The sequence below is a fragment of the Poecile atricapillus genome, chromosome 3 (assembly GCF_030490865.1).
Source record: "Poecile atricapillus isolate bPoeAtr1 chromosome 3, bPoeAtr1.hap1, whole genome shotgun sequence".
Lineage (NCBI taxonomy): Eukaryota > Metazoa > Chordata > Aves > Passeriformes > Paridae > Poecile > Poecile atricapillus.
In genome coordinates, this window is record NC_081251.1 from 58,874,282 (window position 1) to 58,898,212 (window position 23,931).

At 37.8% G+C, this 23,931-nt stretch overlaps 1 protein-coding gene across 1 annotated transcript in view; it reads right to left on the bottom strand.

Annotated features, from left to right (window-relative positions):
• Positions 1–23,931, bottom strand: part of SYNE1 (spectrin repeat containing nuclear envelope protein 1) — a 296,656-nt gene that overhangs the window by 18,209 nt on the left and 254,516 nt on the right. The window contains 11 exon segments of the mRNA XM_058833865.1: positions 642–972; positions 1,832–2,023; positions 2,758–2,895; positions 3,292–3,474; positions 6,676–6,826; positions 8,372–8,559; positions 12,149–12,311; positions 19,202–19,368; positions 19,828–19,986; positions 21,924–22,079; positions 22,841–22,966. Of these exon segments, the coding sequence (XP_058689848.1) occupies positions 642–972; positions 1,832–2,023; positions 2,758–2,895; positions 3,292–3,474; positions 6,676–6,826; positions 8,372–8,559; positions 12,149–12,311; positions 19,202–19,368; positions 19,828–19,986; positions 21,924–22,079; positions 22,841–22,966 (1,954 nt within the window).

Consider the following 23,931-nt stretch of genomic DNA (forward strand, 5'->3'; position numbering starts at 1 on the left):
AATGACCTGGAAAGCAAAAGACAGCCACAAGAGCAGAGTAAAATACAACTGGTACATCTTATCCCACAACTAGCTTCATTGGGGCACCCCCACTTGTTAAGACTTATTAGACAAATCACAAACACTTAGAAAGGATTTCCAGCTTCACTGGAGAACAAGACCAAAGATCCTACCTCAGGCTAAACACTCATTTGCTGGAGTCTTGCCTGCATCAGGGCAGACTTAGGATTTACTTAAACACTTTATGATTTTCTCTGTGGGTCTCTCCCACAGCATTTCTTCATTAGTTTGTTCTGCACTTTTTGCCATATCCAGTATGGTTTCTTCTAGTCAGAACAACTTAGGACACAGAGCTGTTACAGATGACATATCCCATCTGGCAGGCCTCACGCACAGATACACAGCCAATTCCCTGCCATATCATATACGCCTCTGCCATTTTCCAAGGCTGTCGTCATCCAGGAATCTCCATCACTGTCTCTAAGGCCAGAGGGCCACTGGGATCTCTTAGGAAACACTATTTAAAGTCATCAGGGGCTATTTAAAGTACTTTTCCATGAGAATCTTGGCCACATAATCACACATGTAACATCTGCCTTTTTTTACTCGGAGAAAACAGAGCACTCAGTCCACTACTGTACCTGCTATGCCAGCTGCTCCTCTCAGGTAGAAGTCTTTTTCTTGTCCTCCGTCTTCTTCTGAGTGCAGCGCCCGTGAAACAGCTGTCTCCAGGTCCCTGCTAAGGTCGTAGTCATGATCCCACTCCAGGGGGATGGAGTCCACGCTCGCAGGGGTATCTCGCCCCGATCGCTCACTCCTCAGCGGCTGGGAAAGAGGCAGCGAAAGGTTGGAAGAAGGGTGCGGGGAGAGAACGCTGTCCGCAGATTTGTCATGCCAGCGTATGTCAGAGAGATCTGCTGATTCATCCAGATCCACCTCTCTGTCAGAGAGGTCGTGCTCGTCATCTGTTAGCTAGAAGCATAATGCAAACAGAAGCCATCAATGAAACGTGCAGAGGCAGTGCATGGTCAGCCTGGGTCAGTGAGACAAAGCAGCATTAGGTGACAGGCACACTGGTGGAGTTTTCATTTTGCTCTTTCCCTTAATTATTTTTAAGTTGTACTAAAAAGCCACCCTAACAAAGGAGATCAAAGTGCAAGCTCATTGTAATTACGTGAGGCACATAAATTCTCACATAAAGCAAGTATCTCCATAATTTTACTGATGTTACTTCAATGCAAATAATAATTTAGAAAAACCTCTGGAATCAAGTAATAGAAGATATAAGTGATCTTTATCGTATTTCTCTCACTGTGTTATTTAATATTTTGAAATCCCTGGATTTTGTTCCTTTCATTCATTAGGACTTCAGCTACCAATTTTTTTTCCTTTCACTTTCTCGTTTTGTTTTCTTTTTTTGCTTTTGAGCTTGTGTTAAATTCTGGAGACCAATTTCTGTCTCTTCTGAGGAGAACACTCTTCGTTCCAGTTTTTGGAAAAAAACAACTCACTAAGCTGCCAGTCAAACTATGTGACAGTGCAGGGAGACGTTCTTATGACCAGTACCACAGTGCTACTCCCATGAATAAAGGTTTATAAATCTCTAATTTGCATGGATTTTCATGATGATTTACAGAAATCCCAGTTTGCTCTCTGAACAGGACACAAATAGCATGTAATGGAAGGGAGGCGGATGGTCAGGGTTGCAACAAAATTTAACCACTGGACTTTTGGAAAGTTACTTAGGTTTCAATTCAACATCTTTCCTCATTCTCACACTTGTAAAATGGCAATGAACCAAACAAGTAAAAATATATGTAAGTATACACACAGGAAGGCGGATAAGTTTCTTGTGATAGCGCTCCACACGCCCGAAGACCTCTTGGCAGTAACGACGCAGCTCATCTAGTTCTTCTTCAATCACAGCTGCATCCAGGGGCTCACTTTTCTCAATGAGCTGCTCACCTTGCACAATTATCTGCTCAATTTTGTTGTTGTTCAGGGAAATTTCTTGCTGGAAAGCCTGTGTAAAAGAAAAGCCCATGCTTTAACAATAAAATCAACATGACAACAGTCTGGGTAATTAAAGATGCAAGTCTTAAAGAGTTTTTCAGAAAGAATGGTGTGGGTAACAAACAGGGATCGTGCCAAATACTGTTGTCATGAGCAACAATGAGCAATTAAATTAAATTTAGCATTCCACAGTCTTTCAAGCCAAAACCAGTGATACTTCATGGTTTACCACCTCATTCCTTACTTGTTGAATTTGGAAAGAAAATTCTTCTCTAAACAAGCCATGTCAATGACCAAATGTCTAGAATGAACACAGATACTAAACCTAGCACAGTGGAATTTTGGATAATGTGACATTTGGTATTGTTCTCTCTAGATAAGGAGTTTTCTGATGCAGAAATGGCTGAGAAATGTAGTAATTATTAGATATAAGCAATAACGGAGACCTTACATAAAAATTTTTTATTAATATTTCCTATTTTGATGAGAGAAAGTACGCTATCGCCCCTAGTTTTTCTTTTTTCATTTTTCACAGATCAGAGATCTTCTATTTTGACAGAAAAGCACATATTGGAATCTGACATAACTCATAACTTTTGAGGCTGAAGTCTCAGCCTGCAAGTAAAGGAACCATATCAGGCAGCATTTCTGCATAATGTTTCTTGAAATTCTTTTCCCACCATGCATGGGTTTTTTCCCTCCTTCTTTCATCCCTCCTTCTGTAACTACACAATCATTCTTTACCTTAAGTTGCTTTATCTTTGCTTGGACATCACACTCTGAGAAATGCTCGATGTTGGTCAGCTGCAGGTCCATCTCCGTTAGCCATACCAGGATGCTGTCACGTGCTGTTTCAAACTCCTCCCGCTGGCCAATAAAATGCTGGAGGGTGGAAAATTGAGTGGCATGCAATGACCAGAAACATGAAAACCCCCAGCAATAGTAGGGAAGTGAATTTCATCCCCATCAAACCAAATTTAAACTCAGTACACCTTCTTTTTTCCTACATGCTTTCTAAGGCTCCTTTTTAAGTAACACCATCTCAAGCTGCAATTAGCTGACCTATGAAAGTCACCTTCTGTGAGGAAGATGGTGTTTGATGTTACCAAGCATCTGCCTACAGTCTTTAGACTAAGTGAGCTGATGAACATCCTTTCTCTTCCAAAGGTAGAAACCCCCTCAAAATCACTGTGCAAATGCATTAAACTGAAAGCTGCTCAAGTACCCTTGACTCGCAACTAGAGTAGTGAAATTGAAATCTTAAAAATGGAAAAATACTTTTAGCCTGCGCAGGATGGAGGTAACTCGCTTTTGTAGATTGTCCCATCTCTGGTTCCCCTCGTGAACCATCTGCTTGAGGCTGCCATTGGAGTCAGTGCGGTTCTCCCGTGCCAGGCGCCGATACTGCTTATTGATCAGCTCCAGCTGAGTCAGGCTTTCATGCACTTGTCTCTGGAAAGCCTAAAGCAGCATGAACAAAAGACACCTTCAGAATTTTGATACTGAAAATGGGACACATATATAGATCTCTTGCTTTATTTTGACCCTTCTTCTGCACTCTGACTTATGTAAGCCAATAAATTCCACTAGCTGGAGACATCTCCTGAGGGCCACCCTATAGAGATGCTGTCTTCTGATTAAAAAAAGCTAAACCAAAAAACCAAAAACCCCTCCAAAAAATCCCTCAAAATGTTTATAGAGCTGACATTGTTCACTGAAAGAGAAATTGCAACATGAATATCCATTGCAAAGGCAAAAGTGCAAAAAAACTGGCTTATCTTTCTGCAAAATTATATGCTTTGGTATTTGAGAACATAAGTACAAACAATGAACATGAAACCCTTTTAAAAAAAAAGGAACAGAAATCCAAGATTCCTGTGGCTTCATTGTGTTTCTTTTCACATACTGAACTTGCTGAAATGCAAATTCAAATTGAAGTGATTTGAGCAATTGTTTATTCTGAAACACAATACTAAATGAGAAATCTCTTTAGTATACTTGTGTGCAAGTAAGTTTTATCTTAAAATATTCACAGAAAAGGAAATGTCACAAATATCCATGCCAGCTTATGTCTGGACAAATGTTTGCAGCACGTATTTTTGGTGCTTGCTCTGCTGTCACATGAGCCACAGAGACACAGCTGAGGTGCACAGGTGACAGTCCATGGCTTTTATGCTGTGACTAGCAATCATGAATCTTGGAGGAAGCACCTTCCTCCAAGAAAGTAAAGAAATGACTGAATAAATACTACTATTACTAGTAGTACTACCACCGCCAGAACATTTTTCCAAAAATCTATTTGTTTTTATCTTGTCACATCACCAAAATAGAAAAGCAGTCAAAGCAAGACCTAAAAACCTAGACTACACCAGCTCTCTTTTGAATACAAGTAGGGTTTGGTTTCCACTGTAGTTCTCCAAATTTGCTGTCTCATATTCCTCACAATGCAATAAAACAGACAATCTCTTCCAAAACTAGACACTTCCCCTAATGAGGACTGTAGAACTGGGATAGGTAATATACTTGTGTAGAGAAAGTTTAATCAAATATGTGAGTTTTCTACATATAAAGATATACACTTCATACTGTACCATTCAAAGCTAGAAATTAAATAAGCACATTTCTGCTGTAATACCAGAGAAAGAAGTAAAGGAACTGGTTGGACAAAAGACCAAATTCTGTAGAGTCCTCTCAACATAATTATTCTCTTCATTGAACGACCATCAAACTGGGTAGAGGACAACCAAAAAAGAGCAATAGCTCTTGCAGCGAGGGTTAAGTGATCAGGAGAACTGAATTAATTTAAAATTGCACAAGTATTCCTATATTGGAGGCATAATTCTGACTGTATTTACTAGAGTCATGAAATCTAAGTGTGCAGTTGTTGTTTCACCTGTTACCAAGCCTTGTGCAGCACAAGAACAGCTGTTTATTTGCCTCCCATTTTTTCCTCTCGGCTACACAAGAATTCATCTGTTGCATTCCCTCCTGTAACCTCTTTTCATTTCTCCATAAACTACTAGAGAGGAAGGAGTTTGGTTTGTATAGTGAAGTCAGTGAGAGCCATGTCTGACATCTATGCTGAAGAACTGAAAGGTTCCTATATGGTCTGATGAGCTCTTTTTGTTATGTGTTGTTGTGTTTTTTAATTAAAGTGCAGATATGGAGAAGAAAATAAAATTAGAAAAAATGCCTAGTTAAAGCAGATACCTGCTTCTGTTAGTATTTTTAAGTGGCTGACTTCATACTGAATTCACAGTAAAGCTATTGAATGCCACTGGATTTGAATACTACCTTCCTACTGTTTGGTAGGCAAAGAAATCAGGTGCTCAGGAGAAAAAGAAAGAGGATAAAAAAAAAAAAAAAAAGAAGGAAAAAACAGAAAGAACCAAACTACAGGGAAAGGAAGATTTTTGAGAGTCTACACTGTTCTCTTTGCATCTTGTTCCTGCTGACACTATAGACAGTAAAAAATCCACAAGTCTGCTGCAGAGGAAAGATTACCATAACAGCTGAGGTTCAATGAAATAGACTTTGGGCAAAGTCAATTCAGCTGTAAAAATCAAAGAGTCAATACACTCATGGTATGGCTTCTCATACAGAGAGACACTAAATAGGAGATTTAAATCCTGATCACCACATAAAGGGACAATGGGAAAGAGGTCTGAGGCAGAGTATTTGTGTCCAGGAAGCAATTCACATTTCTATACTATGGCAATCTACCTGGCCATAATGAAGTCTGTGTAAAACCAAAACCTGGCCAGTACATTCATAAATGTCAGTCAACTATAGAACACAGTACTTCACAGTTTTGATTTAACTGTTAAACCAAAACCTATCAATTGTGCTTAGACATTGTTTAAAATTTGCATTTCTTCTTCACAGCAAGTACTTTACAGTGTCTAACTGTTTACTGAATTGCCTAAATAATTTGTTCTCTTTCTTCTCTCCCAGCTTGATTTACTCTGCAAATATGAATCCAAGTGAAAGATTTTCCTCTGTGACTCACCAGGCAACATGTGTGTGTGCTTTACACACAGGTTTACAATCCCTTGTAACTATGAGACAAGCCCTTACACCGCAGTGGACACAACAGAGTCATGTAACAAGCTCCTAAGCACTGACCAAAGGGACAACTTGTCAGTTTTGAAGCATGCTTAATTTTTTTAAGCCACAGGGGACACCATGTGGACATACAACAATATTTGCATGAACATGAATTTAATGTATAAGGATTCAAAGGTGGGATATTCTGCATCATACCAGTGACTTCAGAGAGCTGGCTTCAGAGAGTTATGGAAAAAAAGAGGAGGGATAAAATCAAAGCAAAAGCTAGAACATGCAGCATGCATTTGAAGAGGTACTTGGTGAAGAGAGACTGAGGAAGGCTCTGGAACAATGACTGACTAGACATTAAAAAGCTGCAGAAATAAAAAAAGGTGAGACATCTAGCTTCTGTGAACAAACAGTGGAGGCACTTCCAGTTGCCACCTTCCACTGCCATTTCATCTTAGTAACCCACCACTGAAGACAGTTACAAAATCATCAACTCCACTTTATTAATACAGCATCTCTGCTGTAACTTGGTTATAGAATGGAAGAACACCAGCTGGCTGCTGCAATGTGATCGGTAGGTATTGAATTTCAACCACTATAAATCACCTCAAATTTCTTCAGCTCTTCCTTAGCAACAGTGTAAAGCACACCAGAGGAGCTTGGGAAAGCAGCTGTCCTCTCAGAGGCTTTTAGCCACTCTTCAAATCTAGAGTAGTCGTCCAAAAATTTTTGCCATAGCCGCCAGGTCTCTTCAATTCTGCAACAGATAACGGAAAATTAGGGAATGCTTGGACTGATGGCCAGTTGATCGATTTAACCTGTCATCTGCAACAGCAAACTAGCACTGCACTAGACAATAACTAATAATCTAACTCTGCCAGCCAGACCGTTCAACAGACCACAGGGAAGGCTGGCTTATTCCAGACTAAGCTAGAATAAGATGAAGGCTTCTTATTTTTTTTTAATGCATCTAATTTTGGAATCAGTATAAAAAAAAGTTTTATGTTTGTAATAGAAGCCCTAAAAAGCTGAGCACACACTAAATAACTTTGAAATGCAGTGCCAGTGACATAAGCAAAGTTTCTCTTTAATACAGATAACTGTTTCTAGTACAATAAAGATCCTAAATACTGATAGCTCAGTTAAGTTACCAGTACAAATCCACTAAAGCATAATGTGTACATTCTAAGAAAGTAAAACAGAGTTCCATGCAGTTCTGAATTGATGTGTTGGACACAAAGTTACGAAAGCCATGCATGTTCATAGACAATGTGGAAGATAGAACTTATAAATGTAGTTATAAGTAGAACTTTTAACATAGAACTTACAGATATATACAATTCAAGAATTTTCATGGCAATAGTATAAAATTACTTAAAGTATTAATCTGTGGATATAGATTCAAACCTACAAGCAACGAATGTTTTGCATAAAATAAAAAAAACCCACTTTACTAAATACATTAAGATTATCACACAAAATTAAAGATCATAAAAAGTTCAATTCAGCATTTTGAAACATCAAGTTCTTCCTAGACTTTTTATATGACTGTATAAACATATCAAAAATAAGCTTTATAACTTAAAAAGTTTAAGAAAATATCTTAAATACAGGAGTTTAAATCTGTGAACATGTCTCATTAATAAGTCAGCACACAGTGCACAGCATAGCCCTACATCATTAACCTACATCATTACTGCTGTTGAAATCAACTAATGTGGACAGGTGAAGAAATTCCATGTAAGTGCTCAGTCCTAAAAATTCTTCCAAATGAACAAAATCAGATATAAGGAGAAACTGCTGAGGAACACCAGCTACATATAAACCCTAGTATCTGGAATAACTTTCCACCCATTCACTAACTAGCTTCCCATCAATCTCAGTAGCTCTTGTGTAAATTTAAGTATTACAACCTCCCTTTTTCAAGTTTTCTGAATCTCAGTCATTGCTATCATCTAAATTTTCTCTAGTTTCTTTCTCATCATAAGTGTGAAGTATGTGAAATAATAAATCATTCTGTTGAATGACTTTTAAGTGAAATTTGAAGATTGTTATCGGTGCTTTGTATAAAGGCATGTGCAACCCGAAATTTCATGTTTTTCATAGAGGCGTAGCAGCTATTGGATTCTACTCAGTGTTTGATCTTTTTCTAAACCTTACACTCTTTATTCAGTACTACAACCATATAATGTATATATATATATATATATATATATATATATATATATATGTATAAAAGCTATTCCATCCTGTATTTCTGCCTGTGGAAGGAAATACTAATCTGTAGGTGTTTTAGACTTACTTAAGTCGCCTTTCCATTGACATTGCACAGATATTTCTCCACCTTCTATCCAAATTGCGTGTAGCCTGCTGGATAGAGTCACACTCTGCTTCTGTGGCACAAGCATCACAGTCATGAAGAAGTACTTCACACAGATTGAGAACAGATGCCACACCAGTGCTGTGTTTCTCTATGTCCCTCTGGAGTTCCTGCAGGTGAAGAGATTAGTTCTTAAGAGAAACTGCAAAACATACATCCATGCAAATGTATTTATCTTCCACTTATTTAAAACAAGAAAAAAGCTTGCAAACAGAAGAAAAACATCTAGTAATACCATCTGAGAGTGCATCTACGCAAGTGGTGATGCAATGTTATCAATGAGCCCAGGAGAACCTGGCAGCATGCACAGCTCTCCTAGAGACTACGTACACCAAACCATTAACTGGGACAAACTGCCAGAGCTCTGCATGCTCAGCTTGAGCATCTTTCACACACATTTAATCAACATCACAAATAAATGGTAAAATTATTCTCAGCCCTTTCCCATTATCACAGAGAATGTAAAGCAGAAGTTAGTAAGAGAAGTGTGACAAGGAAATACACTCTTATGTACTGCAGGGGTTTGGTGGAGAGACCCTTCATGAACATGCTGCAGGTGAGATAGCTCCAAAGTGGCATGTTTGACAAGGAGATTGGCAGCAGCACATGTTGAACAGTGCATGTGTAGGAGATTTTTCTTCCTTCAAGTTTCCAGTCCTATAATATTTTCACTGGAGATGGAAAATGAAAATTCCAGACACCTAAGGAAAAATGCACTCACATTGTCTTAGAACTTACTATATGTGATCAGTATTATTTTGTTTCCTCTAGAATTAATATTTCACCTTAGTTTTGATCTGATTTAAGTTAAGACAAGCCACAAAAGTAATTGGCTGTTGCTGTTGGATCAGTGCAATGAAAATAAACTCCGCTTTTGTGTACATATGTAATAAATCAGAATATTAGATGGAAAAATTAGTATGGACAATAATAAAGCCAAGACAACCTAATTCTAATTGTGACAAAGAAATACTAGTATAACTACATCAAAAAGTACTGTATTGCATCTAGAATACTAGGTTCAATTCTGATTCAGATGAAGGAAGGAACCAAGAGGAGAATTAGAGATGTGGAGGTTTATGTAGGAGAATATGGCAGCTTGAGGATAAGTAGAGATAAACTGCTCTATAATTTTGCAATTGAAGTAAACTGTGGCATGCAAAGGGAAATACAGTGTCAATACACTGTGCCTACACATATTTAAGGTCTAACTGAAAGGAACTTTTCTTACAGATAGCAACATGACATGGGAAATGAGATCTAAATGCTGAATAAAAATACTTAAGAAATGGGAAATAGACCAAGGTGGACCTTTTGTTGTTGTTGTTGTTTGCAAAAACTGGGGTTTCACTTAAGTAATGCAGTTCATCTTCTCAACTAGAAAGTTATTTTGTGAACATCTACTTGAGAACATCGAGTGGAAAAACACAATCTTTTCTTCCTTGGCAATGGCCCTCTCACTTCACTTGCCTGAAAAATACTTTCATTGTGATGTCAAAGTGTTTATTTTTCTTTCTATCTGCCCTGAAATATTATAGAAAGTGGATACTATAATCAGACGTCATACTTTATGAAGCACACACTCCAGACAGTTATGAGACTTGAGGTTAAGTAAGTTCAGGTAACATGATCGCCTTTCTAATGTTGTGGAGTAAAGCAGTAGTGAGAAGTGTGGGTCCTGAGCATTCCTAAGAATTATACTTTTTTTATTCACCTACAGAACATTTCCACAAGCAGTGCCTATTTCTTCTCCATAGTCTAATATTTATTTCCCAGATTTCAAAATTTATTATGTTTATTAGAGAACATTAAGCCTTTGGGTTAGTTCACAAAGGAGTGTCACTTTTATGCACTGCTGTCACTTATAAAAAACCTCTTTTTTTTACTTTATTTGCCCAGAAGCAAACATCATCTTTCCACACTTCAAGAGATTGAAGATTGAGAAAATAAACAAAAAAATATCCTTTAAATTAAGTTCATTACCCCACAAAAATACTGCATTGAAGATACACTACTTGCCCCAGGATATTCAGATTCAACTGCATTTTTAATTTCACTAGAGACCAGCAATCTGCAAAGCTAATGCTTGGCTAAAGCAGATGCTGAAAAATAGATAATGGAGGTTCATAAATGGAATTTGTCCCTCCTTTTTCACAACACAACATTTTTTAACCTGATTTTGCATATGAACTACTGGGAAGACAACATAACCTTAGTGGAAGTTCAGACATGGAAAAGAACACAAAGTCACCAGGAGAAGAGAGAAGGAACAAAGTATTTAGAGATAAGGTAGCCTTCTGAGGTGTGGTAGATAGTGATATAGCCTCCAACTAATAAAAATACTGGTTGCCATGCATTGGAAGTGGATAGGTTTTTAAAATTATTATTACTATAACCATATCTTGTACCATTATCAAATAATCACCATATTTCCAAATATGGCATCCTCCCATTTTAAGATTCACCTCTATTTCTCCCCTTTAGAGTTCAGATTAAACCACTCTCACTTCTACAGAACGTCACTTCCTGCTGTCACCACAAGGAAACAGTGGAAGGCAGAGATATACCAGTCTCTGTGCCCAAAATAAAACCCCCAAGAAGTGGCTGTAACAAACTATGGGATGTCTGCAGACAGGGATTCTAGTACATAATCTCAACTGTCTACTTTGTTGATAGCAATGTTTAGCCCTTCCCAGCACTTTATTGTGTCAGAAACACCATTCATTAGTGACACTTCTGTGCTATAAATTATTATCCCTATGTAAATTCCACATAAAATATTAATAAGTAATTCTGAACGGAGAACTAGCAAATCGTTTGAGGAGATGGAAGAATCTCTGAGGGAGTATTTGGCTGTCAGTTCTACCCTCAGCTTAAAGGAGCAAAATGCCCATTTGCACTCCTCATAAATTATCCACAAAATATCCTGCGTTTCCTTTTCCCACGCATTTCTTTCTCCTCTGGAGAAAGGACCGAGGAGAACATCTAACTCATCTCCAGTGGGCAACAGAAAGCTATTTTTGCCAATAAATAACCAACATGAACACAAAGGACAACAATTCTCTCCAGCAATGTGCTTCTAGGTAAAACTGCGCTGGGCAGTGAAATGGAACAGGAAGGAGAAAGTATAGTAAATCATCTCAGAAGTAACATTAGTTTCAATGCCAAAAACTGGCTGACTTCACATTTTTCTACATATTTTAATCTAGCACTGCATAAAGGCTTTGTGTAGTATAAACCAATCAATTTTAACTTCACATGTATAGCTAGCTCATGCATCTTTGCGTGCAAAGTGACTCTCAAACAAGCTGCAAAATAAATCTGAGTTAGAAAGGTTGCTAAAACCAATAATTTTCAAGCATTTGCAAAATCTGCAAGGTCTAATAGGTGTCAGTTTTGCCTCTGGGAACAGACAATTCAAACAAACAAAAACCACAAGCCCCAAAGGAAAACAATTGCAATAACTCGTTCAGGTTACATCTCTTGGTGCCTTACCTTTCTTGGAAATGTCACCCAGCTCCTGGTGGATTCGATGTCAAGGCCAGCAGAAGGCTCTATAAGTGACACAGTAAGTACCACTTGCCTTGATATTTAAGCATTTTGCCTCATGCCCCCTCAACTGAACTGGGTGTGGGCAGCCCAAGGACACTCTGGCTCTCCCCATGTCACTGTTCACCTGTTAAGTGTGCTGTATTTTACCTGCTGTTCATTTAGCTTCCTTTGTATCTCCTCAGAGTCACAAGTTTCATAGACGATGGGTTTGGACAGCTCTGACTCAATGTGGGCAAGCCAAGATCTCAGACTACTCATGTTTTTATCCAGCTGCTGCACTGCAATGAGGGTTTCCTTCAACTTCTTTACCCTGTAAAGAAAAAAAAAAATGGCAGTATTAAGTACACGCTGAAGAAAACTTTTCACAGCATATGCTTCAAGAAGTTTTCAGAGAAACTTCACTTAGATAGCGAGTTCTGTTGTAAAGTCTTCCTTTACTATGTAACAGAAGTATATTATATGTGCAGAGTCCTGCATTCATAGCTGCTGGTTAAGAAAAATTGAGTGCTTACTAATGTCACATAACATTTTCAAAGCTTCTGTACCTTTATCAGTCGACTTTAATATTTGTTAAGAAAAGTTTTCTGTGTTTTTTTGATTTTTTTTTTATTAATGAGCTCACACACATCAAACCCCCAAAACAATCTAAGTAATTTAGTTGTGTATTTGACTAATAGATGACAACTGTTATTCTTAGAGTACAAATAACTTATCCTGTACTGGTGGATGAGTGCACTGAGTGAACAGGCCTTTTTCACAACCGTGAAAACACTGAACTAAGTAACAGAGAAGATTTGGGTTGGAAGGGATCTTTAAAAGCCATCTAGTCCACCTGCTCTGCAATGAGCAGGGACATCCTCAACTAGATCAGGCTGTTCAGAGCCCTGTCCAGCCCGACCTTTAACACTCCTAGGGATGGGGCATCTGCAACCTCTCTGGGCAACCTGTGCCAAGGTGAAGACTTGTCCTTGAATAAATAAGTTTCAGAGCAAGAAGCTCAGCTTAGAACTTGGGAGGAATTCTTGAATCCCAAGGGCTGCTTTAAGTTGGCATTATTGGACTATTTCAGATTTAAACAGATGAAATTGGAACAGAACTGCATAGTGACTTCTAACTAGTATTTTTCTTGGACTCCTGACCCTGGAAGATCAATGACCAGGAAAAACTAAATAGATTTCTGTTTGTTTGTGGTTTGTTTTTTTAATCAAGAGAGCATTAAGCTTAGAGAGTGAATAAATTCAACTAAACTTTCATCCTACCTCAATAATTTTTTTCAACTTGTTTGAACTGCAACATTATCCTTCAGTAAGTCTCTCCCTCCTATCCCCATGTTTCATAACATACATTATTAGTGGGTTTTGAATTTTTTTCTATTCTCTCTCTTTCTCCCTGTTTGTGTACTATCACAACCAATCTTGAGTAATGTCCTTTTTTATGCTCCTATTGCTCTTCTGCTTAAGTGTTTCAATACCAGAAAGGTTTAAACGATGAGTGCAGTTGGGGACAGACTGACTAAATTGGTTGCATATTTGTTAAATAAATAATTTATAAATTGTTTATAAATAAATATATAAAAATATATAACAAAATATGTAACAGATTGCCAAATTTGTTAAAGAAACAAAACGCAACTCGACTATCCTATAATTCAAATTAAGCAATTCACATTTTTTCTCACAATACTAACCAGCAAATTTATCATGTTTCCACACTGAAAGCAGTAGTTGCAGCTGATCATTAAGAGACTTACAGAGGTATGAATGTCATCTTAAAAAAAATAAAAAGTCTTTCCAATTTTCTTCTCTTTATAGCCCTCTCTTTAGCTCACAGATGGTTAAACCATGGTTCTTTGTTGCTAAAAACCCTTAAGAACAAATACAGCTTCCTTGATGGAGTCTCATGATCAACAGCTATAGGGTTTTGATCTCTAAAAAAACCCCACCTGGTAACTGGAAAAAAACCTGGGCAATCTGTGCATCTGTCTATGACAGGACTGAAGTCAATACAATTATGCTGAAAGACTGCCTCAGTCCTCATCACGAGGCCACCTCGTAACACAGCTATGTCTTTAGGCTTGGGGAGATGGTAGGAGAACACACACTGAGGGAGCCATCTCCTTGTCACCTGTGGTTCTACATACTATGTTTTGTGGTTTCAACCAATTGAAACTTGCTCATGGGGTGACTGGGGTTTGTTATCACCCTTCTGGAAGTCACATACAGCTTTTTTCAATCTCTGACATTATTTAAAGGGACAGAAATCCTGCCCATTTTCTGCTTATATTTTAAAGGCTCAATGCTACCGATTTTTTGCAGGCCTGCTGGAGTGGGAAAGGGAACAGTGAGTCATGTCAGCCTTGTGGAGAAGCAATGTCACTCGATCATCTGCAAGACTGAGCTGTGGACTGGGAATTTTTTGTTTGCATTTGGGTGATACTCTAATCTCTGTGCTGGACTTCATCTACATTTTGCCTGCAACAACTATAAAGCGTCCTTCATTCAGAAAATGCCAGCAGCACAGAAGTACATCCCTGTCAGAGCATAAAAAATAGTCTGGGCCAGCTATCACTGCTTTCAGTCACATGATCAAAGTTACTTCAGAGAAAGAAAAACAGCATGACATACTAAAAGAACACTCAACCAAACCCAAACCCTACAACTTCCTTCCTGTCCCCCCACTACATCTACCCTTAATACTGTTCTCTTTTTTTGTCCTGGGTTTAACGTAACAGGTTCCTTGCCCATGGTACAAATAGAAACAAATAAACGAGTGCTTATTTGAGTCTGCTCTTTTTTTTTTCGACTGAACTGCAGTACAGTGTTGTGCCTCCAGCTAAACAGAAAACATATCTGCAATCAAATAACAGACGCAATCCAACGTGTCTGAGAGTTTTCCTTCTGAATTCCAGCAAGCAAAGTTGCCTATGTTCTAAAAGCTCTGCTTAAGAGACAGAGGTCAAATTCTAAATCAGGTATGTGGGATCCCTAGCCAAGTGTAATTTTGATGTTTTGAGATTTCATTTGCAAGATTATGTTTAAAATGTTAATGATTCCAATAATCATTTCATGCTTTTGTTGCAGCACCAGGCACCACATGCTACTGTGAAAGACTTGAGGTAACTTTTCTCCTTGATAATAAAAATTCTGCACTGAAATCAAAGGGTTGGAACCATGACACAGTCGGTTTGAAGGCTGTTTTTCACAAAACACACACCCCCCACACATACACATTTGTAGACTCTCAGGAACTCTCAGAAAGGAACACACAGCAGAATTCAATTGTTTTCATGGTTTACTGATGAAAAATCATTTAACAATTTGAATGGGTTTATGATACTTATGTTTTCTTGTTCCAACTAATGTACCTCAATGTCCCCAAGAAAGCAATAATTTTAGATTGTCTATTAATAACGTCTATTGGGCAAAGACAGTGGGAAAACAACTTGAAGCTAAAATTAAGCACAGATATATTTCATTCAACTAGTCCTAAAGAAGAAAGTCTTAGATTCCACTTAAATCTAAAAGGGAACAACCCTGTAAGTACAGAAAAATGCATCATATAGAAGTCATAACTACTGCATTAGTCATTTAGACAGCTGCTTACTAATATTAAACTTTAGAGCAACATGAAAAAACTCAGTAACAGCATGTTGGCTAAGTCTGTACAGTAGACACCAGAAAGCACAAAAGGTGTTTTAAAAAAAATCTCAGAACAGTACGTGGAGCAGTAGACAAAGTTTAAAGAAACACTCTGAAATAGTGAAAAATTAGCTTTGAAAAGATCAGTTTAAAAAGAATCTTTTTATGAGTAAAAAAGTATTTATCTTCCAAAGTACAGTACTACTGAGTAGTAGGACACCAGTAAAGCCAGTTATATTTACTACTCAAATCAGTTTGCTCTTTCAAACACTGAATTTCTAGAATTCACAAAACTTCTAGAAAAGATAATAAGGGAAAAAGAGAAGCTCAATCAAAAATCTAAGGTGATGCAGGCCGAGTTCAAGTATTACATGCAGTTACAAAACCATTGTTAATATGAGCAGTTATTAACTGATAAGTTAAGGCTGAAATACTTTCTTTACAGCTTCTTTCCTTCTCTGCCTTTTGCTTGTAGTCATGCCCCTTTGATGACACAAACATCAAGCAGACAGATACAGTCTGTTTATTCTCATGTGTGTACATGCTCTCGTATTTGAAAACAGCAGTAAAATCAGTCCACAGTTTCTCTCAGAGAGCCAAGAGACTGTACTAGTTCTAAGTCTCCATTGCTATGAAAAAATTATTCCAGGATCCAAAAGTACTAGCTGTAAAACAAAGTATCCTCTTATCACTGTCAACTGTTTTCCAACTGAGCAGAAAACAGTAATTTCTAGCTATAGTACTGATTTCTACATATCAATATTTCAGTTAGTTTCCCAGCAAGCCAAGACTTCAGAAAGAATAGTATCAATCAAAAGCAAACAAAAATAGCTGCCTGCCTTGTGATATCACAGTTACAGTCTGGGAGGTCTGAATCCACACTGTTGTCCTCCGCCATCCTCACAGCATGCAAGTCTTCTACCACAACCATGAAATTTTCCAGTGTTAAAAAGAAGAACTTCCACTCCCAAAGCCTGCAAATGCTGCTCTTTTGGAGGGGGGAGGAAAGGCAGCACACTTTGCTTGGGAATACTGTACAGAAAATGTTTCACGCCAAACAAATGTTACCAGCCGCTGCTTGATAACATGACACTGGATGGTGACAAGTGGTCATGTTTCTAAATAAAACCTGCATTCATCAACATGTGCCAGATTTGATCTCCAGGAATGTGGACTGGGACTGGTAGGGGAAAGGATGAAAACACATCCAAAACCTTTACAAAGCCTGAGCAGTTGCAGCAATAGCACTGCCTCCTGGCTGTAAACAATGGCAACTTTTTCACGAGGCTGGCATATAAGAAAAATTAATCTGAAAGGGTTACAAGGTTCCAGAAGGGAAAAAATGGCAGTCTCTGATGCAGAGAAAATTCTGCAGCTGTCACTTCTGTACTTAGAGACCTCCTCTGAACAGAGGGGCAATTAAGAGTAGCAGGTAAGGGAACAGAATGTGACAAAGAAAGAGGCTTTTACAGGTGACTGGAAGAGTTTCACCACACAGTATAAAATTGACAGGTAAAGATTCAGATTGGACATGTATTACCATAATATATTACTGAAGCATTTTCACACACAGCACTTTCTATTAGTTCACAGCTGTAGGAAACAAACCACTAAGAAAAATGCTCCAGGCAAGGAATTACTGCAGCATTGCAGAAAAGTCTGCAGGCTCTAATAATTTATTAATACTGTCAGGCATCCAGAACGTGAAAAGATGTATTTTATTCTCAATACCAGGACAACTAATCTGCCTTTACTATCTGAATGAAGCCAAAATTATGCTATATGATAGACTCCAAATTCCAAAATATCCTAACAGAAACACATGCCAATTTATAACATCATATTCTTAAGGGCCTCTGGAGTCTTATAAAAAATTATCTTGGGAGATGTCAACCCTTCTTTCCACTGGTAATTCAAAATCAATTCAAGCATTTTGTCCATACATTAATCAACCGCTTGGGTTTTAATGAGCCTAAGATACAGCTAAACTCCAAAATTTTCATAGCCCAGCATCAAACCTTTCCACAATTTATTTCCAGACATCAGCAAATTTGCAGAGTTTTATTTCACTTCAGTGAGCACTGGAATGGAAAGTTACATGTTTAATTGCATACAATAATGTTGAGCACGCCAGTTGGGAAGGGTAAGTTAAAATGATCTAGAAATAAAAGTAAATAATATTTTACATACATTAGTTTAGAACTAGGACTTCATGACACTTCATGATAACAGAATGAGAGGGTTTAAGTGTATAATATTGCATCTTATGTCTCGCTACCCAAGAATGATACAAAATCCCACCTCTCCCTATAGTGGGAACTAATCTGTAATACTGAATAGACAAGACAGAAAATTTAAAAATGTGTTTTATAGTTTCTGAATGTAATCCCTTTTTGCTAGAAAGTTCCTGAAGGTATTATTTGAGCATTTTGCTGAGTGAGCATTCCAAAAGAATAACATTAAAATATATCAAATATACCATATATGTTCAACAACTGGTGACCTATCATATCCTCTGAAACCAAGCAGGCTCCTTGATGGTAATGTAACAGTTCCTGACTTAATTGTCCTGTAAGAAATATATGGTGTTCATTGCTTTAAAATAAACTACTATTAAAAGAGCTGGAGCCCCTGGAATGCTTCTGCTTACATAAAATTTACTGCCCCCATGCTAACAGATTTCAGAGCAAGAATGCAGTAAAACCGTATGAAAAGAGAAGAGACAAAAAAAGATCGTGAAAGTAAATGTTTTTGCTGCTAACAGGATTATTACTAATGCATATGTCCTTACATAAAAAAATGTGAATTATAAATTATATGAGCTATTTATGCAAAATTGTGAGTAAATTATTGTTGGTAATGGAAGGAAGGCACAGCTAAACAGAAAGCATTGAAACAAATAAATAATTTTCTTTACATATCAAACAACTATCCTGTATTTTTTTAAGTTCTGAAAATTGCTGTTATACTTTTGACCTTGAATAAAAAGTTGTTAAGCCTGGTGTGCATACATCTCCTGCAGTTACTCTTCTCCATCTGTTAAAAAAATGATCTGACAGAAAACTTTACACTTAGTTTTGGACTTGCTTTTCTTGAAACCCAAAACTACAAAGGCATTGATTTGGTTCCTCTGTCAAGAAATTTTTAGAAAAACCACATTTGCATCCAATTTTAAGCACCATGTAAAGTAATATGTTACTAGAGCAAGGCTCACTAAATTTGATTGCAATTGATCCTATACTGTAAAAACATAGAATTGTTAAGTTTGGAAAAGAGCTTTAAGATCAAGTCCAACTGTTAACCTACCACCATCACCTATTATTATAATGAAGCTTTTAAATTCTTCATTTGAAGAAATGCAACATTTGAAGAAATGTCCTGTACCATAAAGTAAAACTTTCCCAAAAAAGGAAGTGAATTTCACAGAAATGCGTTGATGGTAAAGAATAAACTTATTTCAGAATTTATGATGAAAAGGCAGACAATAAAGGATTTCAAATGCATGATGTCTAGCATATTAATCCATCCCACTTAAAATTTAGAAACAAAACAACTGTCTTACCTGGCTGCAATAAGATCTAGAAGATGCTGCCACCTGTCATTGATCTTGCCAAGTTTGTACTCAATCTCTGAAGCCTTACTCTCATGGCTGGCTTTAGCAAGTCTCTCTCCCATTTGCTGAAGCTGGATTTTGTTCTTCTGGGCAACAGCAATTTCCTCTTGATAATCCTAGACAGTAAAGAGCAGTTAGAAGACAGGGTACTTATTCCAAATATACTTTACACTACTAAAGGAATGGTGCAAAAATACAAGTGAATGTTGTTTTTTTAGTTGATTGGTACAGTGAAGTGATAACCTCTTATATATTTGATGGATAAACAAAAACAACTACCAGAAGAATAAAAAAAAAACTACCCCAAACAACCCAAACTACAATGACTTCTATAAATATGCTATAATTTAATTTATTACAGGCAATTCTGACTGGACGCTTAATACAGCATTCAGATGACTCTGACTTTGCATTCACTTAATTTTCTGGTATTCTGTCTCAAGAAAGACAGGAAAATGCTGCATAGCGAGAGAACATAAACACCAGAACACATCAGGGTAAGGTAAAACCTTAATTTCATCAAATTCACAAACAAGTAAACAGTTAAAGAAGAGCATGTAAGTTGTAGACTATACCTTTTTAAGCTTCTCAATCATTTCTTCTATGAGGATGTCACCATTTTGAGACACCTTACTTTCCATTTGCGTCAGCCATTCACAGAGCTCCTTGTTCTTCTCACTGAAGACAGCCCACTCATTCAGTCTCTCACTCACTTGTTGTTGACGCAAGGAGACCTTAAACCATTTGCAAAGAGTAAATGAAACTAAAATAGCAAATGCATTTAAGACATGCTTAAAACACTTGGGGCCTCAATGTGAATTCCTCTAGCCTTGAAGAAGTGTTGCAGCCATTTACCTGCCATTGAAAAAACTAGTTGTACAGCATAAATTTCTGTGACTGCCTGTAAGTTCAGGGGTAAGCGCTGATCTGATCTCAGATTTCCTGTTAGCTACATCCTATGCACAGAGACAGGCACCCAAGCGTTGAGCTCAGTAGTCTGTCAGTGTCTTATTTCATAATGCCTCTAACCCAAAGTTTTCATTAGAAGATAAAAATTGTATTTGCTTACAGTTCTTGCTCACTTATAAAATTTTATAAAATATATTAGTTTCTTTTTAGTCTAAGAGATTAAATTAAAAACAAAAATCCTTCACCAAAGCATAAAAAAAATAGATATAAAGGTAGTACAGGCCAAAGTCCAAAAGTCTGTGCCATTTGTGCACAAGCACATGAATACAAAACTAAATCCAAGATACAATGTATTTTACAAAAGTAATTTTTTACTTCATTTTCAATACACTAATTTCATAGACGACTATTTCCTGTGTATAAACATGACACCTTGAGAGATTCCAAAGCACTGAGGTGTGCCCTGACAGGAAAGATTAGGCCTGACACACTGAACAAGCAAATGCTGCAGTTATCACAGAAGGAAGGAAAACATTGCTGCATTTAAGTAACAGCTGTAATGGTGGTACCATCTCAGACTGCAGTGACAGACCAAGACGGACAATGAAATCAAAATAGCAGCACATGCTAAGCAGCAAAGTCATCTCTCCAGTTTCAGACTGGAAATTGTACTGGAAATTGTACTGGAAAGTACAATTACTTACTTCCTCCCCACTGTGATCTGGGTTATTTCTGACTTTGTATCATAAGTTCAGCTGAAAAGATGAAGCTCCTTCACAAATTAAAGTGACGTGCTTTTTGACTACTGTTAGCTTGAACAGGGACATACACGTGATCTCGTGTTTCCTTTTTGTGGTTCTAAACCTGGTGACAGCTTTCCGGAAATAAGCAGCAGATGAACAAAGGGTTGCACTAGGTTACACCCTGAAACACTCAGCATGTTCAAAACTGAAATAAAACTTCTTTGCTTGGCTCATTCTTTAATCACAAACATGCAAGCAGTGACTGAGTCATAATTTAGATGTATCTACATTTGCTCATTCAAATGAAACTAAACTCATACCAAGTTCTGTGCTGGTAACTGAAGCATTTTTCCTATTTTGGGGGTGTTTTTGAAGCCTTTGCAGGTACTTTACATGAGGTAACTATTTCAAGTTAGCCCTAGCATATCTGGACTGCAATGTCTAGTGAACCACAGAAACGACATCAGAATAATCTGAAAAGCTGGGTAGGGAATACTCCACTACCTGGTGTGCAAATCAGAGGCACACTAACAATATGATGCACCTGGTACTCCTCAGCTCATTTTGCAGGCAAGCAAGTCACCCTCAGACTACAAGAAATGCAGATACTGAGGTCTGAAGAAGGAGAAGCTATCATCAGAACTGAAGATACAATAGGGCAATGTTGAGTGGGGAGGGGACAACCTTTCTGAGCACTGGTCTTCCACCAAAGCAAAGTGTAACTGCCTTATATCTGTGTTTTTTCCCAGCCAGCCATGCCAAGTCCCAGCTCACAGTGTGACTCTTTTCTTGATTTTTCAAGGCCTCAGAGGCATTAAAAAGTTCAAGAGTCTAGAAGCACTAGCAGTAACTAAAGGAATATGTCAATGACTGTTTCCCCTGACTCAGGAAAAAATCACTTTTGAATATAGGTGCATCTACATGAACATTTTCTAAAAGCTGCCACTTGGATTCAATTTCTCTCCCAACACTTCTGTAGCCTGCATACTGCTCCCATCAGTGCTCAGTGCTGTACTTGCCTGGTGGCACAGCTCCTCCCACTGCCTGTGCAGGAGCTCTATTCGCTCACTCAGGATTGAGATATCGTCTGCGCTGATATACACAGACAGAGTCTCCTTCAGCAGGGAGAGGTGTGCAAGGTCATCTGTCCAGCCTTCAACAGCATTCTCTAACTCCTTAAAAGAAGAACACAAGAAAAAAGGACCAGTTGACTAACAAATAAAAATTTGAGTATGTTGATGAAACAGACAAGCAGTGCTACTCACTGATTTAAGTCACATTTGAGCAGACCCATCACATAAAGCAAACTGTTTCAGCCCCATCTCCAAGGAAAAGAAAATGTCAACCCCAAATGTATCAATATTTTCAGTTACCATGGGATTAACTGCCTAGCAGAGAATGAAACATCAGCCGTGTAACAAGAAGTTGGAAACTAAGATACAACTCAACTCTCAGAAGTTCAAAGGTATCTGGGAAGTTCAAGTACTGGTCTGGACTCCTCTGTATTGAAGGTATTTTCAAGTTTGCAATCCACTTCCAAAATGCAAATAATTTAGCCTAAAAGTGTTGTCTAAAATCCCCCATAGTCACTTCACCTCAAACAAAAAGCACTAAACCAAAAGTTTAGATACCACGAATTTAAATATGAGTTTAGAATTTCTGTAATTAAAAAACACCAATATACAGCTCTTCTACAGAATTTTTCAGACCCTGCTCTGGTATCACTTTGATTAGACTTTTATTTACTCTGAAGGACTTGCATTATGGTGAGATCACTCTGGTATTATGGTGACCATATGTTACGTGGATAGTTTCTTGTCATGGGGATGGCTGACAGGTTTGCCTCATCAGTAATATGAACCCAGTTAACAACAGAAGAGGTTACTGCACAAAGGCAGGCAAAGATGAGACAATAACCAACAGAGAAGTGCGTTACCTTGCAACGAATCTGCTCTGCATGCAACTCATCATGGTGATCTGGCAAAGGCTGAGAAAGCTTTTTTTTGAATGATCTTAGCTTCTCCAGGGAGTCTCCTATGCCCTTTTCACATTTTTCCCAGTCCTGAAAGCAGAATGTTTATTAGACTTCAGTTCTGATCTGTGTTATACTCATGTCGGTTAATCTGCCTAAAAATAACATGCCCTGAAAACTTCTAAATAATACTAGAAGTCTCAGAGTCCTGAGTCATGTGTAGAAATGTGTAGGTCTCTGTTCGCAGAAATACACAAGGCCTTCTGCTATTAAAATGCTGTCTAGATCCAACTCCAGCCTTTCTGCAGTCTCTCCCTGACAAAATTAATTTTCCACTTCCTTTCTTGAATGCCTGTATTAAACACACCACTATTCTTTCACAAGAGCTTCATCCAAGTACATTAATCTCTGTGAAAAAAAAATAAAAATATAAATGGTTGGGGAAACTGCAAATTCAGGGCAGACTGAAGTACCAGTAGTATCTTCTTTAAATCAGGATTCTAGTAGCTGTAAGCCTTTAGCTTTAGTGTTTGCATACTTTCCAAAATTTTTAATGTGTTCAATGCAAACAAACCCTCTTAAGTAATAGTATGGTTCTACCCCCCTCACCTGTTTGTTAAAGCCTTATATTAAGACAGAAAGATCTCTAATAAGCCAGTCAGCCCAAAAAGAATGCCTGTTGTGTGATACCAGAAAACACAGAACCTGTGTTGAAATTTTCACTGTACTGAAACTAAGTCTTCTGTTTCAAAATACTCTCCTACCACTGCCATTGTATTTCTCTCCTTCCTTTTTTTCCCAGTATTTCATGATCATCTTAATGAAGAATTAGCCATATCAAATAATATGACCTTGTGTGACAATAGACTGTGATGTCCTTAACGCTCTTCCCCTGCTCCAGCATGAAGTCCCTCCCATGGGAGAGAATCCTCCATGAACTTTTCCATGCACTCTTCCTACGGGCTGCAGTTCTTCACAAACTGCTCCGGAGAGCATGTTCCATGATTTGTTCCAGACTCTCAGGAACAGGCTCCATCAAGGTAAAATGGCCTTAG